Source organism: Pseudorca crassidens, chromosome 14 (assembly GCF_039906515.1).
Source record: "Pseudorca crassidens isolate mPseCra1 chromosome 14, mPseCra1.hap1, whole genome shotgun sequence".
NCBI lineage: Eukaryota > Metazoa > Chordata > Mammalia > Artiodactyla > Delphinidae > Pseudorca > Pseudorca crassidens.
In genome coordinates this window covers 11,961,252-11,977,749 of record NC_090309.1, presented here as the reverse complement: position 1 = coordinate 11,977,749, position 16,498 = coordinate 11,961,252, and the positions used below count along the sequence as shown (strand labels likewise).

The following is a 16,498-nucleotide window of genomic DNA, read 5'->3' as shown; positions in this document are numbered from 1 at the left end:
CCAGAGCTTGGAATTCCTCTTTCTGTCCATTGTCCAGCACCATCATTGCTCCCCAGCAAAGTCTGAAAGTGGGCAGATCACTAGGCTGGGAAGTTACGGGCAGAGAGCCAAACACTGTGAACCGGAGAATCTTTCGGTTTGGCCCGGGGCGGAGCCCAGCGCCATTGCCTGTCCCCTGCTGGGCTTCCAGTGGAAGGCACTGAGTCTAGCTGCACCTGGCTGGTGTGGATGTGGGTGTGCGTAGGGTGGGATGGAATCATTGGCTTGACAGAGAAATGCAGAGGTGCCCCGCTCCCGTCTGGATCTTGTTCCCCAGGATTTTCATTTCTAGACAGGCTCCATTCGACTCTCTTTATTTCTTATCTTGATACAATGTCAGGCATTCCATGGTCTGATGTCCAGTTCTGGCGCCCCATCTGTGACCTGATTGAGGTACAGTTGTCATCACATTCTTATCTGTCCGAGCTGTGGCATTTAGCCAAATGCATGTCAGAGCTATAAAGAGGGCACTGGCAGACCTAAATAGACATTTCTCCAAGGAAAGCATACAGATGGCCAACAGGCACGTGAAAAGGTGTTCAACATCGCTAATAATTAGAGAAATGCAGATCAAAACTACCATGAGATCCCACCTCACACCGGTCAGAACGGCCATCATTAAAAAGCCTACAGGGGCTTCCCTGGTGGCGCAGTGGTTGAGAGTCCGCCTGCCGATACGGGGGACGCGGGTCGTGCCCCGGTCCGGGAAGATCCCACATGCCGCGGAGCGGCTGGGCCCGTGAGCCGCGGCCGCTGAGCCTGCGCGTCCGGAGCCTGTGCTCCGCAATGGGAGAGGCCACAACAGTGAGAGGCCCGTGTACAGCAAAACAAACAAACAAACAAACAAAAAAGTCTACAAATAACAAATGTTTGAGAGGGTGTGGAGAAAAGCGAACCCTCCTATACTTTTGGTGGGAATGTAAATTGGTGAAGCCGTTACGGAAAACAGTATGGAGGTTCCTTATGGTACAGTTAGATGATCAGCTATCCCACTCCTGGATGAAAACTCTAATTTGTCAAGATACATGCACCCCAATGTTCACAGCAGCACTATTTTTTTTTAATTTATTTTTACTTTTAAAATTTTTGGCTGCGTCGGGTCTCTGTTGCTGCACGCGGGCTTTCTCTAGTTGTGGTGAGCGTGGGCTACTCTTCGTTGCCGTGCGCAGCCTTCTCATTGTGGTGGCTTCTCTTGTTGCGGAGCACGGGCTCTACGCGCGCAGGCTTCAGTAGTTGTGGTGTGCAGGCTCAGTAGTTGTGGCGCACAGGCTCTACAGCACAGGCTCAGTAGTTGTGGCTCACGGGCTTAGTTGCTCCGCGGCATGTGGGATCTACCCAGAGCAGGGCTCGAACCCGTGTCCCGTGCATTGGCAGGAGGATTCCCAACCACTGTGCCACCAGGGAAGTCCCCATAACAGCACTATTGACAAAAGCCAAGGCATGGAAACAACCTAAATGTCCATCAACAGATGAACTGATCAAGAACATGTGGTATATAAACAATGGAGTATTACTCAACCATAAAGAATGAAATATTGCCATTTGCAGCAATATGGATGGACCTAGAGATTATCATACTAAGTGAAGTAAGTCAGAAAAAGACAAACATTATAGGATATCATTTATATGTGGAATCTAAAAAAATAATACACATCAACTCATTTACAAAACAGAAACAGACTCACAGACATAGAAAACAAAATTATGGTTACCAAAGGGGAAAGGGACAGAGGAGGGATAAATTAGGAGTTTGGGATTAACGGAGACACACTACTATGTATAAAATAGATAAACAACAAAGCCCTTCTGTATAGCACAGGGGAACTATACTCAATATCTTGTAATAAGCTATAATGGAAAAGAATCTGAAAAAGTATATGTATATATGTATATATATACATATATATATATCCGAATCACTTTGCTGCACACCTGAAACTAATACAATATTGTAAATCAACCCTACTTCAATTTAAAAAAAAAGAGGGTACTGGCAGAGACTATGGAGAGGCTGGAAAGCCAAAAGCATGGATGATAATTCCATTTTAATCTGTTTACTGAGCACTTACTGTTTCCCTGGAACTAAGCTAAGTGTTTTACATGCATGAGCTGATCTTTCCTCTTTGATTTCGGTTTCCTGTTGTTTTATCATCTTGCTTCAGATTTTCCATTTCTCCAATCACCTCATTTCTAAGGTTTTCTGATTTTTACTTACATTGTCCTTTCATAGTTTTTATCTTTTTAAAGTTTCTTTCCACTTGTTTGGAAATACTAGGTTACAGTTTTCATCTTTTTTTATGGTCATGTCTTTCTGGGATTTCCTCATTGACTGTAGAGAGTTTATTCTCTGTTTTCTTATAATAATTTGTATGGAATTTGGCAAGAGTCCTTTTCTGTTACTCATACTGAGGGGAAATAAGTTTTCCCACATAGCTTTTCTGACTTCCTGACTCTTAATCTCCCCCTTTAGTTGCTTCTCAGGGTGGCTCATGCCTTCTCTGCTCTGCCCCATCCTCTCTCTTACTTTCACCTGGACCATCCCTTTCATTTTTTTGCGCCGATTTTCCTTTTTGGGCTCAATTTGGATTCTCCTCCTATTCGAGTCTCCTCCACACTGGAGCTTTGTCGTGAGAAGTTTCCAGAGATCCTCGGGGCCAGATTGCTCCAGCCACTGCAACTTGTTAATGCAAAGATAAACCCCACACCTGAGAAAATTGACCCAGAAAGGCCAGTACTGACCCGGATCCCAATACAATTATTGGATTTTCAAGAAAAATTTAAAAATCCTTTGGGCATCCAGGCACAAAGACTTATGATAGCAACAACAGTATCAGTTAAAACAGGAGACGTGGAAGAACACATTAAGATACTCAAGAAAATGTGAGACAGGTATTTTATGTCCAGTCCAACAGTCGTTGGCTGGTAAAGCTGTACACTTTTTGAAAGTGTAAGAACTCGGGGAATTGCCCCCCCTGAGTCCCTCTTCAAGGAACTACTGGAGAGAGGTCAGCATGAGGGCAGTGATGGAAGAGAGATGACGGACAGCAGGGACTTCCCAGCACAAGTATGTACCGCCGCTCTGCCCAAGCAGTACAAAAATCTCACCAGAATCTGATCAAGCCTCTGGAGTTAGCTACCAGTTTATAAGAAATACAGAGACCAAAAACTTACACACTTCCAGTCATAAGATAGGTACCAGGCATATAATGTACAACGTGATGACTGTGGTTAACTCTGCTGTGTAGTGTATTTGAAAGGCAGTAAACCCTAAGAGTTCTCATCACAAGGGAAAAAAAAAACACATTTTCTTTTGTATCTGTAGGAGATGATGAATGTTAACTAAACTTCTTGTGGTAATCATTTCACAATATATGGAAGTCAAGTAGTTATGTTGTACACCTTAAACTTACACAGTGCTCTATGTCATTATATCTCAGTAAAACCGGACACACAGACAAAAGAAATGCAGGTCATGTTAAACGACCCTACAGGGATGCAGTGCGCAAGATCAAGGCTGTGGGAAACAACCCATTTTCTTCAACAAGTAAACTGCAAAGGAATGGGAGACGGGGAAGAGCAGTGGTCTTCTTCAAGACGACTATGGATTAAAAGAGGTGCAGGAGACACATCAACCAACTGCAATGTATGGAACTTATTTGGACCCTGGTTCAAACAAAGTGTTAAAAATATGAGAGACAATTGGAGAAACGTTTACCCTGACTAGATATTTTAAGATATTAAGGGATTTGCCGTGTTGATAATTACTGGGCTATGAGTAGCTGAGAACCATGAAACTATTCTTTCTACTTTTGAATGTTTGAATTTTTTCATAATGAAAAATGCTTTAAGATTGCTTGTCTTGATGAATGGATAAAGAAGATGTGGTACATATATATGCACACAATGGAATATTACTCAACCATGAAAAAGAATGAAATAATGCCATTTGCAGCTACATGGATGGACCCAGAGATTATCACACTAAGGGAAGTAAGTCAGACAGAGAAAGGCAAATACCACACTGTGGCAGGGCGGTGGCGGGGATGGAATGAGAGGTTGGAATTAGCAGATGCAAACTATTACATATAGAAGGGATAAACAACATGGTCCTACTGTAGAGCACAGGGAACTATATTCAATATCCTGTAATAAACCATAATGGAAAAGAAAAAAGCTTGCTTGTCTCAGCATTGGTTATGATTATAGAAGCAACAGAGGAATAGTTAAGTATAGAATAGCCCTTATGAGGAAATGCTTCATAATCATTAAAAGTTATGTTTAGAAAAAAAAAAAAGTTATGTTTAGAAAGAAGAGTTAATGGAGATTAACTTGTGTTAATATCTACCCACAGAAGATGTTGAATATGTAAACTTTGCATATATCTGCTTAGATAAAAGTCTGGAAGGAAATTCATAGTTTCTAAATATAACCCCCCATTCATTCATTCACTCACTCACGCATTCGGTAAATCAGCCAGCCAGTCAGTTTCACAGTAACTAATTATCAAGTGGCTACTGTATCAAAGGTCTTTCAATTGCTGTTTAAAGGTCTCTGAGGAAGGGCCTCATGATATGAAGGCAAGGGAACTGAAGCTGTGCTCTATTCTGACTCCAAGATAACCTTCCAGACACCAAATCCAGTGCACGACCCTGCTTTTCCGCAGTCTCCCTGTGGTTTGCCCCTACAGGCTCTTCCTGTCTCCTTTGCCCTCCTTTGTCTGGGTCCTGAGCTACTTCTTCTTTGTTTTTTTGGAGAGGCAGGATCTGATATGAGTTTATTTATTTATTTATTTTTGGCTGCGTTGGGTCTTCATTGCTGCACACGGGCTTTCTCTAGTTGTGGCGAGCGGGGTCTACTCTTTGTTGCAGTGCGCAGGCTTCTCATTGTGGTGGCTTCTCTTGTTGCGGAGCATGGGCTCTAGGCACGTGGGCTTCAGTAGTTGTGGCACATGGGCTCAGTAGTTGTGGCTTGTGGGCTCTAGAGCACAGGCTCCGTAGTTGTGGCGCACGGGCTTAGTTGCTCCGTGGCACGTGGGATCTTCCCGGACCAGGGCTCGAATCCATGTCCCCTGCATTGGCAGGTGGATTCTTAACCACTGTACCACCAGGGAAGTCCCCTGAGCTACTTCTTTTCTCTCTCTACCCTCTTCTCTGGGTGCTCTTATCACTGTCCATGGATTTAAACACCATCGTTATGCTAACATTTCCCAACTGCGTCTCTCTGACCCTCCTTTGCCCTTGACACCAGACTTTACATCCAACTGTCCACCTAACTCTATTGGGAAAGGAAGTCTTTGGCCCCCTACTGGGCCTGGCACACTCCCTCAACATGAGATAAAGCATCCCCACGGCCTGTGCTGGGTTTACCACCTTGTGTGGCCATATCTTTCCGTGCTTCCTGCTCCACAAGTGCTCTTTTGTTCTGCTGAAGTTGTATGTCGATGGCCCTCAGGCACGCCCTCAGCTCCAGTGTTTCAGCTTCCTTGGGGAAGTGGAGGGGCGGGGAGGAGGGTCCTTCCACTGCATGCAGGTGAGCTGCCCCGTGCAACTGCTGCTGAGAGAGACCCACCCGCCCTGGGCGACGGACGCCCACGGCTGGAGCTCATCTTGCTCTGTCTGCTCTGTGTGAGGACAGCGTTGCTCCAGCCAGGGCCCGACTGCTTTGTGTTTTCCTTGGCGATACCAACACCGAGATGCAGTGGGCAGAATGTGCTTGGAGCCTCACTGGGACTGGTGACCAGGGCACGGTACTGTGCCCGATGGTCTCTGTGGGTTGAATGTACGGATCTCTACTGGGATGTTGCACAGACATGTTAACATGACCAAAATGGAATTCGGGTCAACGACCCACACACAGGTTGTTTAAAACAAACCTACTAATTTACATTCCCACCCAGAGAAAAAAGAATGAAATAATGCCAGTTGCAGCCACATGGATGGACCTAGAGATGATCATACAAAGTGAAGTTAGTCAGACAAAGACCAATATCACATGATATCACTTATATGTGGAATCTGAAAGGATAATACAAATCAACTCACAAAACAGAAAGAGACTCACAGACATAGAAAACAAAATTATGATTACGAAAGCGGATACGGGAAGGAAAGGGATAAATGAGGAATTTGGGCTTAGCAGATACACATTAGTATATATAAAATAGATAAACAAGAAGGATTTACTGTGTAACACAGGGAACTATATTCAGTACCTTGCAATAACCTGTAACGGAAAAGAATCTGAAGCCGTACATCTGAAACCAGCACAGTATTATAAATCAACTATAGTGAAATAAACACAACAACCAAAAACAAACCTACATGCGTCGCTGGGTCTTCATTGTCTCATGCACCCTGTCTGGGAGCCTCACCTTCCTTTCCTGCTCACATCCCACGTGGGATAAGTTCCATCAGTTCTGTCTCCAAGTTTACTTTCAGTCTCCCCTGCTGTATCTCTCCCCTGCACCTGCTAACAGCCACCTAAGTGGTTTCCCAGCGTCCATCTCTTCTAGTCACCTCCAGTGCATGTCTACACAACAGCAACGTGCCCATCCAATCCGCACACCCCTCTTCTTAAACCTGCTTATTGTGCTCAGATCTAAAACCCCACCAACAGCACGGCCCCTATGGCTACAAGAGCTGGCTTACGAGTCTCTCCACCTGGACTCACTCACTCTCAGCTCACACGCTGCTCCAGCAACAAGGTTCTATATTTTATATTTTTGTTTCCTCAAACATGCCAAATTCTTCCCTTTGTCAGGGCCTTTGCATGTGTTACTCCCTCTTCCTGGAACGGCATCCTCCTCATGCCACCCGTTAGTCACCATCATCACGTGGCTGTGTCCCGCTCATCCTTTCAGTTTCTGTCACCGCCTTAGAGTGACCCTCAACTGTCCCTCACCCCATGGGATTTACTCCCAGTTCCTTGTTAGATCCCTTCCAAGCACCGACCACAAATGTCAATTTGTTGACCTTTGTGTTTGGTGACCTGTCTTGCCTACACCTTGGAGTGTGAGCCCTGCGAGGTTGGGCAGTGTCTGTTAGATTCAGCATTGAATCCCTAACACGATGCTTTGTGCATAGCTGGTACCCAGTGAAAACTGGTTGAATGAATGGATGAATGAAGGTTTAAAAAAAGGGAGGGTGGGGATGACGAATGAAAACAATTCTTTTTTCCCAGCATGGCGGTAAGGGACAAGGGTATTTATTTCTCTCGTGTTGTTTTTTGGTTACCCATGTTGTCAAAGGGACAAGGTCTGTGGCTATGATTTCCTCAATTCAGGAAGCTTCAAATCTTAAAAACCTGCTCTTCTGAGTAAGAAGGGAAAAAGGGAACTAATCCAGGAAGCTAAATGGCTGTTTTCCATCCTGGAGTTCTGGAGCCTACCTCTGCCCACTGCGTTTTTTTTTTTTTTGTGGTACGCAGGCCTCTCACTGCTGTGGCCTCTCCCACTGCGGAGCACAGGCTCCGGACGCGCAGGCTCAGCGGCCATGGCTCACGCGCCCAGCCGCTCCGCGGCATGTGGGATCCTCCCGGACCGGGGCACGCACCCGTGTCCCCTGCATCGGCAGGCGGACTCCCAACCACTGCGCCACCAGGGAAGCCCCTACTTCTTTCTCCTTCTTGACAGGCTTGGGTGCCCCCCCCCCTTTGAGGTTCCTGCTAGAGACAGCCTCCATTAATCGAATAAATTCCTGCCCAGAACAGAACTGTCAGTCAGGCACCGTCCACTCACTTGGAGAGGGGTCATGTCCAACAGCTGGTTGGGCACCTTGGTCGTGACATATGAGTGTTTTTGTTTCATCACCACGCGAGGGTGAACTCCATGCCCAGTTTACACTTAAACTGTAAGATGAAAAACATCCCTCTAAGATCTCGGTGTGGACTGGCCACCGCCTTGTTCCCTGAGCCCGTGCTTCTCAGGGTTTTAGATAGTAGACGTGGCCCTCGTAGAAGTCCAGGGTGGGCTACAGCAAGCCGTCCTCCGGCACGGAGGTCAGGGAAGAAGGACCAGTGGGCAGAGAGGAGGCTGGGGGAGAGGGGAGACCAAGAACACACGGCGAATCTGGAATGAGCTGGGAAGTTCCATGTGAATGAGGAGCACCGTGCTGGACAATGGGAAAGATCAGTAGACTTGCTGGTCACGCTTGGCAGTGGTCCTCCAGGGAAGGTGACCTCCACATCTCAGGAGAGGGACTGCTCAGTGAGACTGTGTGCCCTAATGTTTGTCAGGGCTGGCTCGACCTTCCCAAAATGTCAGTGCTGGTGAAGGTGTCTCACCTGGTCATGCCCTACTGTTGGCTCACACCTGGCAGCCCTTCTGATTGGTTAGGGCCCCAATACATCAGTGCTTCAAAACGTTCAATATCCTTTTTTGTTTCTGGCAGTGGCAAAACCCAATAAAGTGGTGTGTCTCAAAATCCGGTTCACGTCAGAATTGTAAGAAAAATGCAGATTTCCCAAGTCTCATCCATAAAGATCTCACCCAACTCGGTAGACCTGTTGAGGCCTCAGAGCCTGTGTTGTACAAGCTTTCTGGGTGACTCTGGAGCATCTGAAAGTTTGGGAACCACAGCACACAGGCCACAATGCAGTAGGGCTCTGTTTTCCATTAAGGGGGTCCTGCTGCAGGGAGGTGAGGTGCTAATACATAATTAACACGTGCAAGGTCAACAGGGCAGCTGGCAGACACGCCCAGGATCCTCTGGGAAGGCATCCTAGTCAGGCTGGTAAGATGACACTGGGCTGCTTTGGGTCCCAACTTTGTCAAGCAACAACGTATTCCTTTGTTCCTGAGCCTCTGGTGTTTCTTCCTTATCTGCCTAAATATGCATTTTTCAGCTGTCTTCTCCTTCAAACCCATCTTTTCATTTAAACCACAGGATGCTCACTGTAAATCGTATCACCACTGTGGGCTGAATATGGATAAGACCTGAGCAAGAAAGAAAACTTGCACTTGGGTAAAATGTGCTTGCCCACAGCACTGCCGGGGGAGCATGGGCTGGTGCCGCCCTTGGGTAGAGCAGCATGGCAGCACTCGGTGCAAAGGAAGTGAGCGTGCAACCAACTGCCCCCCAACTCCAGCCCCATATACAGGGCCCGGAGACAAAGAGAGGGGATCAGAAGACCTTGTCAGCACTGTTTGTGGTGGTGGTGGGGAGAGGACCATCTGGGTGTCCACGACAGGAGTACCAACAGGTGAGATGCGCCCGCACCTCATGGAAGTTGGTGGGGCCATCAGAGGCACCTGGCTGCTCGGAGGAAGAAACCAACTGGGGTCAGTAACTCAATCTGTAAGTTAAAAATACAGACACCCAAAGCAATGACAATGAAATGCTGTTGTGGTCCCACCTCTGCTACCATAGTTTTTAGCACACATAAGGTGCTTTTCCTGGATGGAGATCTTTCAGGGTCAAGGGTAAATCCAGATACTGGCATTTCCCCCGGTGTGTTTGCAGGTCATGTGGCTTCATTTCCTGGCTGGCTCCCAGGTAAGTCTGAGAGCTGGTACCTGTCGTCAACCTCTGAATCACTGTTCTTCCCAGGAGGGGGAAACAGAAGTCTAGGTCCACGAATGTGGTGCTGGTTGCCCTGTGCCTCTCATGTCAACCTACACTCGTCTTCAGAGATGGCCTCTTTTTTTTTTTTAACATTTAAAAAAATATTTTATTTATTTATTTATTTGGCTGGCCCAGGTCTTAGTTGCAGCAGGCGGGCTCCTTCGTCGCGGCATGTGCACTCTTAGGTACAGCATGCATGTGGGATCTAGTTCCCTGACCGGGGAACGAACTCGGGCCCCGTGCCTTGGGAGCGTGGAGTCTTAACCACTGCACCACGAGGGAAGTCTGTTTTCTGATGTTCCTTTATATTTTCAAGTTATTTATGCATTTGAAGTCCTCTCCATTCTACTCTTGACAACGGACTTATTTATGTAATATTTGCATTTTCCCCTTCAATGCTTGGGCTAAAATCATGGACATTCTGCCCCAGCAGATGTCCCGTGAATCCTGTTCTGAAAACGAACAGGATATCCGTGATATTTTGACCACACACTTTTAAAAAACCAACAAATTATGCGTGCCCAGAAAGTACTGTTTTCAAGCTTAGCACAGAGAAAAGAAGCCTTTTCATGCCCCCCTCTCATCCCAGTGGTCTCTCCTGGAGCCTGTCTACACCAAGTCCCAAAGCAGTCACAAAGGACACCTGAGAAATTTCCTCCACCCTACAGATCACCAAGAGGCTCGCCAGTAAACTACAGCCCCAGAACAAAGCAGCCCAAAGGAGGCACATTTCCCTGTAGTACCTCTTCTTGCCCCTCCCCTAACCCACAGAAGACTTCTTGCCCCAACTCTGGGGTCAGAGTGTATGGTATGAATCAGTTCAGCCTGTCCCCCAGCTGTGTGGCCTTGGGCAAGTTCCTTCACCTCTCTGTGCCTCCATTTCCCCATGTGCAAAATAAGAAGACTCAATCGTTGGGAGGGTCTGGCGAGGGCTTATGTAGATAGATGCCGGCCCAAGCCAGGCTGTGGTCATCAGACAAGCTGGCTGCTCTTCTGCGGTTGAGGAATCAGGCAGAAAAGTGTCCCCCGGAATGACCCTTCCCATCTGGCAGGCCCCTGGGAAGGAAGGACCGTACCTCTACAGCGGGGCTGCTCTCCCGTCCAGGTGCCGTTGGGAAGACACACCACGCTGCTGGGCCCAACCAGCCGGAAGCCAGCGTTGCAGGTAAAATGGACTTCGTGATCCACTAAGTACTTGCTCCCAAACTTTCTGCCGTCTGGAGGGGTGCTCAGAGCAGGGCAGGAGACTGTAAGGAAGAAAAGAAGGCCCACGGCCGTTTAGACATCACTCTGGATTACAAGGCTTCTCACCCGCAGCGCCCTGAGGTCGAGTGCCTGCTCCGGGCTGTGCACTGGGCCGCACATCTCATTTTTTCTTATTTTCTGGCTGCACCGCGCGGCTGGCGGGATCTTAGTTCCCCAAGCAGGGATCGAACCCGGGCCCTCAGCAGTGGAAGCACAGAGTCCTAACCAGTGAACTGCAGGGAATTCCCTGGGCTGCACATTTTACATACCACGTGTCACCGAACCCCCCAAGCACTCTTGGGCACAGGTAACGCATGCCCGCTTGGTGAAAGATGAGGAGACCGCAGCTCAGAGACTCCCAGGGTCGTGGGCAGGGCCTGGCAGCCTGGGAGGGTGGGAGCTGGGACCCCCCCCCGCCCCCCGCACAGGGCCCACCCTCTCGCTCTGCTCTCTCAGAGCCCCAGCCGTACCCGGGGTTTCCTTGGTTCTCCTGAACAGCCTGGGCTCAGCCCCACCTCCAGGCCTTGGCTTTAGCCCTTCTCTCTGCCTGGAATGTTCTTTCCCCAGAGCTGCCCATCTCTGGCTGCTTCTCACTCTCCAAGTCTTGACCTGAATGCCCTCCACCTCCCAGAGTGTTCTCGAACCACCACGTTCTGCTAAAACCTCCCCTGTGAGCTCACTTTGCTTTCTTCTAGCATGTGTAACTGTTGGCGTTATCTCATTGACGCGTTTGTTTCCACAGTTGTTGTCAGTTTCTCCCTCAGAACGCAGCTCCAGAGGGCAGGGACCTTGCCCAGCCTCCTGTCCCTGCTGTATCCCGGCACCAGCCCAGTGTCTGGCACATAATGAGTGCCCAGTAAATAATTCTTGACCAAATGAATGAGTGAAAAATTGTCTACTGGGTTCCTACCATCTGCCAGGCACCATATTAGGAGTCTGACACTTAGTGAACGAAACAGATGAAACCCAGCTCTCGGGAAGCGCCCTTCTAGCAGGGGAGACACGTGATAAGCAAGATCTACAAGCAAATAGCAAGGAGTGACAAGAGGTGACAAGTGTCATGTAGAAAATGAAGTAGGGAATAGTGCTGGAGATGCCAGAGGACGGCTCAATTTGGGTATGGTGGCCGGGGAGGTCTCCCTGGGACAAAAAGTTGAATGAGGTGAAGGCATGACCACGCAGATATCTGCGGAGGACCGAGGGATCAAGCCGGTGCAAAGGCCCTGAGGTGGGTGTGTGCCTGGCAGGTCTGAGGAATGTCCAGGAGACCACCGTGGCTGCCGTGGAGAGGATGAGCTGGACAGTAGCTGGGGATGAAGCCAGAGAAGCGTCAGGGAGCGACACAGAGCAGTGTCACATGGCACAGAAAAGGAAAGAAAAGGCCACGTAACTGGCTCTTGGCATGAGGTGGGGCCGCTGGAGGGTCTGAGGAGAGGCGGGAAGTGACCGACCTGTACGCGAACAGCATCACTCTGGCTGCAGATTGAGTGCAATGTCCAGTGCGAGAGAGGACAGAGAGGGAGGTAAAGCCAGGGGCAGGATGAAGGTGGCTCAGCCCAGGGTGGGAGCAGGGAGCCAGGAGCGATGGCTTCAACCCTGGCTGTGCTGTGAAGGCAGAAGCAACCGGATTTCCTGAAGGACCACCGTGGGCTGGAGAGAGAGGGGAGACGCTCCCCGTTCTTCCTCCACCTGCAGCAGAGTGCCATGCTTGGTCCACGCCTGTCTAAAAGGAGTGTCCCGAGTTGTGACAGGTTGGGTTTGGATTTAGCTGAGCTGGAAATTCAGAGCCACTTCTAACACGTTTTAAAGTAGGTTCCAAGTGTCATTTGTAAAAATATTTTCAGGGTTTTAGACAGATGAAAATGAAGCTATTGCTTCAGCTGTGTAGGTTGTAGTGCGTGATGGAGAATCGCTCAGCATCTCCCTCGAGGGGAGCACCTGCCCACACGTCACTCTGGGGACACTGGGCAGCCACCTGCTGCTCTGCCCCAAATCCCACCTGTGTCCCGGGAGAAGGGCAGGAGCTGGCCCATCCCCCGAGGACTCTCAGTGCCCTTCGGTTAGTGGGGAACACCTGACCATGCTGTCACCTTCCTTTATGAACCTCCAAGTGGGCACCCGTGGTAATGACCTTGTGAGCAGGAAGCCAGGATGAGCCCACAACCCAATGCTTGGGCGCTCCCAGCTCGCTGTCTCAGTCCCTGTAAATACACAACTTTATATTTCTCTCTGAAAAATCTACTACTGCATTGTGCTGAAAAGGATTCAAAATGCTTTGGGGGAAAGGAGTAGGGTCTCTTTGGGGAAGAGAAATCTTTAAAACCCTCAAAAAAGAAAACCTACCTGCTGGAGCAACTCACAGGTAAATGGTACCAGACTGGATGGAGTCAGTTATCTCCACACAGCTCCATAAATGTCAGTAGACTTAATGAATGGTTACATATTAATTAAAAATCAATTTGCAGGGACTTCCCTGGCAGTCCAGTGGTTAAGACTTCGCCTTCCAATGCAGGGCGTGTGGGTTTGATTCCTGGTCGGGGAGCTAAGATCCCACGTGCCTCGTGGCCAAAAAAACCCCAAACATAAAACAGAAGCAGTATCGTAACAAATTCAATAAAGACTTTAAAAATGGTCCACATCAAAAAGTCTTAAAAAAAAGAATAGCAAGGACTTCCCAAATGGGAGCCAAAGGTTTCTGTCGGGTGGAAAGACGTGCCCCTTGGCTGGTTCATTTCATCATGATGGTGTCTTGGTGAGTCTGCAGGGCCACAGGGAAGCTGCCTACACCTTCCCGAAGGAGGATAACATGTAAGAATGAGCTTGGCAGTGAAGGTAGCTATGGTTAAATGACTGGTGATTTGGGAACATGATTGGAAGGAGGGGCCGAGATAAGCCCTAAAGCTGATGGATTGTGATGTTCTTAGGAAAACAGGAGGGAGATACTTAGAACACAAGCCAGAAAGAGGAAGGCCAAGGATTTTCCAGGACTAGAAATTACTCTTCCTGACTGCCTGCAAATGCCCTTCTAAAAAAAAGGAAAAGATAATTTTCCCACTATGTGCAGTTTGATCTGGAGCAAGCTTCTGCCTTCCCCCGTCACCTGTGTGGCACCCCCCTCCCCTGCAGGCAGTCCTGACGGCTGCCAGCCCCATGTCCAACACAAAAGAGACAGAACGCATGACAGCAACTCTTTAAAAAGAGAATTGGCCACTTTGAAAAATCTTGTATGGTTCAGAGGAGAAAGACCTTGAACCTGGTGACAAGAGGATTAGCAATTTAACCATAGCTACCTTTCTGTATACACTCGTGGACAGGGACCTCTAACATGGACAGAGCAGTTGTAGAAATTATCTCCTGCAGGTTCTTCTTGGAAACTCCCAGAAACGGCAGGAGCTCTGATCCCATGAAAACCGAAAGGGTCTGTGTGGGTGAACCTCTAGCAGAAAACAAAATCACCAGAGCTGGGACCCACTACTGCTAACTCACTTCTCTTGGCCTCAGTTTCCCCATCTGCAGGAGAAGGGAAGGATGCCCTGCCTGCCTCTCGGAGTCCGGCTGTGATGAGCCCCACCAAAGGCTGGGGCCTCTCGGCGCCTTGGAAAGTGTGAGGGGTTTGGCCGGCGGGTCTAGTTCTGCACCCCTGGGGCCAAGGAAAACAGGAGTCAACTCAGGGCTGTGGTGACTCTGGATCTGCTACCACAGTCTCTGAAAAGGTAGGAAATCCAGCTCAGGAAACTTCATCTCACACCACAAAGAAGGCCCTTGAGAAATGTGTCTTAAGTGAGTAAATGATGTCAGATATTCCATAGGTTCACGACTCAGAACAAACATACAACCTTCCCCCTGACCCCCATCAATCATCCTGAGGAGAGGCCAGAGGAAATCCAGCCCCCCACCCCCGCACCTTGACAGCATGGAAGCTTGTCACTGGGACAACCAGGAAAAGGCCCAGTGTCTGTCAGTGTCCTACCCCCCAGGGGAAGGGGTCTGGGGGGTCCCCAGTAACCTCACCAGACAAACGGGACTTGCCCTCAGCAGCCCCTCCATCCCACCCCACTGCACTAACGGGGGACTCATGGAGGAGCGAGGACTTGTTTTCATGCCTGGAAAACGGAAGCCAATGTTGGTTCACAGGCTGTACCCGAGGGTCACACGAGTGCAGGGTGTTGATGGTGGGAAGGCCGTGTGTGTTCGGGAGGGTGTATGTGGGACCTCTCTGTGCTTTGCATTCAGTGTTGCCATGAACTGACAACTGCTCAAAAAAATAGTCTATTAAATTAAAAAAAAAAAAGAAAGGAACTACCTAGGGTCCACCTGCATAGGGACAGGGAAGGGAGAGCAGCTGATGCTCTGAAAGTGGTACCTTTCGACAATTCTCTGGAGACGCTATGCAGATGTGAGGGTTGCTGAGCCTGGAATGAAGAGGTCTAAGAGGAAATGGGTACCACTCAGATGATGAGGGGAGACGGCTGACAGATGCCGTCTTCACACACTCCTACCGTCCAGCCCCAGACAGAAGGGGAGGCAGGGGAAGGCCCGCGACTCAATCCACTGTGAACCCTGGCCAGGCAAGGGAGATCAGGGCGGGGAGAGGCCCCCGGGGCCCGGGGTGGTGACTTGGGGACCCACCTGGGGGCGTGTCCGGGCCCGCTCTGCTCACAGAGCTCTGCAGCGCCACCAGCCGGCTCTTCATGTGACGGACGCCCTCGGCGAAGCGTGTCTCCTGGCCCTTGAGCAGCTGCTGCAGCTGGCGGATGGCGGAGAGGAGCTGCTGTTTGTTGAGACAGTTCTGGGGAGAGAAAAAAATCACCACCACCAGCAGTATGGGGGCTGGTTCAGTCCCATCCTCCTCCCGTGGGCTTCCAGAAATCACCCGACCCTTGGGCCCAAATACCCTGGAGGGTCACTGAGCACAAGGTAAAAGTGGCCCCAGCAGGCGTCCCGACATCTGTCGGGTTAGGTCACCAAAAGGCGGCCTCAAGTGCACGTTAACGGAGGCCCAGTTCACCCCTCAGCGAAAACAAAAGTCCCGTTTTCAGGGCGCAGGGCAGAAGCGATGAGTCTAAGTGATTGGGTGGTGGAACAGTTACCTGAACGCAAATGTGCCTTGTATCAGCGGTCGTACCCCAAAGAACCCCCAGCGCCCCCCCCAATTCTTCACTCTAAGTTAATGCTCTGAAATCTGGGCCTCAGGGAACCTTTGCTTTCTTTCTCCCTTGAATTTTTTTTTTTCTCCCTTGGGTATTTTTAACAGCAGATGGATGATAAAACGTATAAAACAGGCAAAACAGGGATCCCCAATGGTTCTTTTATATATACATTTATTTATTTATTATTTTATTTTTGGCTGCGTTAGGTCTTCGTTGCTACGCGGGCTTTCTCTAGTTGTGGCAAGTGGGGGCTACTCTTCGTTGCGGTGCGCAGGCTTCTCATTGCGGTGGCTTCTCTTGTTGTGGAGCACGGGCTCTAGGTGCGTGGGCTTCAATAGTTGTGGCACACAGGCTCAGTAGTTGTGGCTCGCGGGCTCTAGAGCGCAAGCTCAGTAGTTGTAACGCAGGGGCTTAGTTGCTCCCTGGCATGTGGGATCTTCCCGGACCAGGGCTCGAACCCGTGTCCCCTGCACTGGCAGGCGGATTCTTAACCATTGCGCCACC

General features: G+C 49.3%; 1 protein-coding gene across 1 annotated transcript in view; it reads right to left on the bottom strand.

Moving 5' to 3' along the window:
- FBLN7 (fibulin 7) overlaps window positions 1–16,498 on the bottom strand; it is a 48,909-nt gene that overhangs the window by 10,666 nt on the left and 21,745 nt on the right. The window contains exons 2-3 of the mRNA XM_067704383.1: window positions 15,474–15,633; window positions 10,676–10,846 (exon numbers count right to left, since the gene is read on the bottom strand). Of these exons, the coding sequence (XP_067560484.1) occupies window positions 10,676–10,846; window positions 15,474–15,633 (331 nt within the window). The remainder of the gene's footprint in view (window positions 1–10,675; window positions 10,847–15,473; window positions 15,634–16,498) is intronic.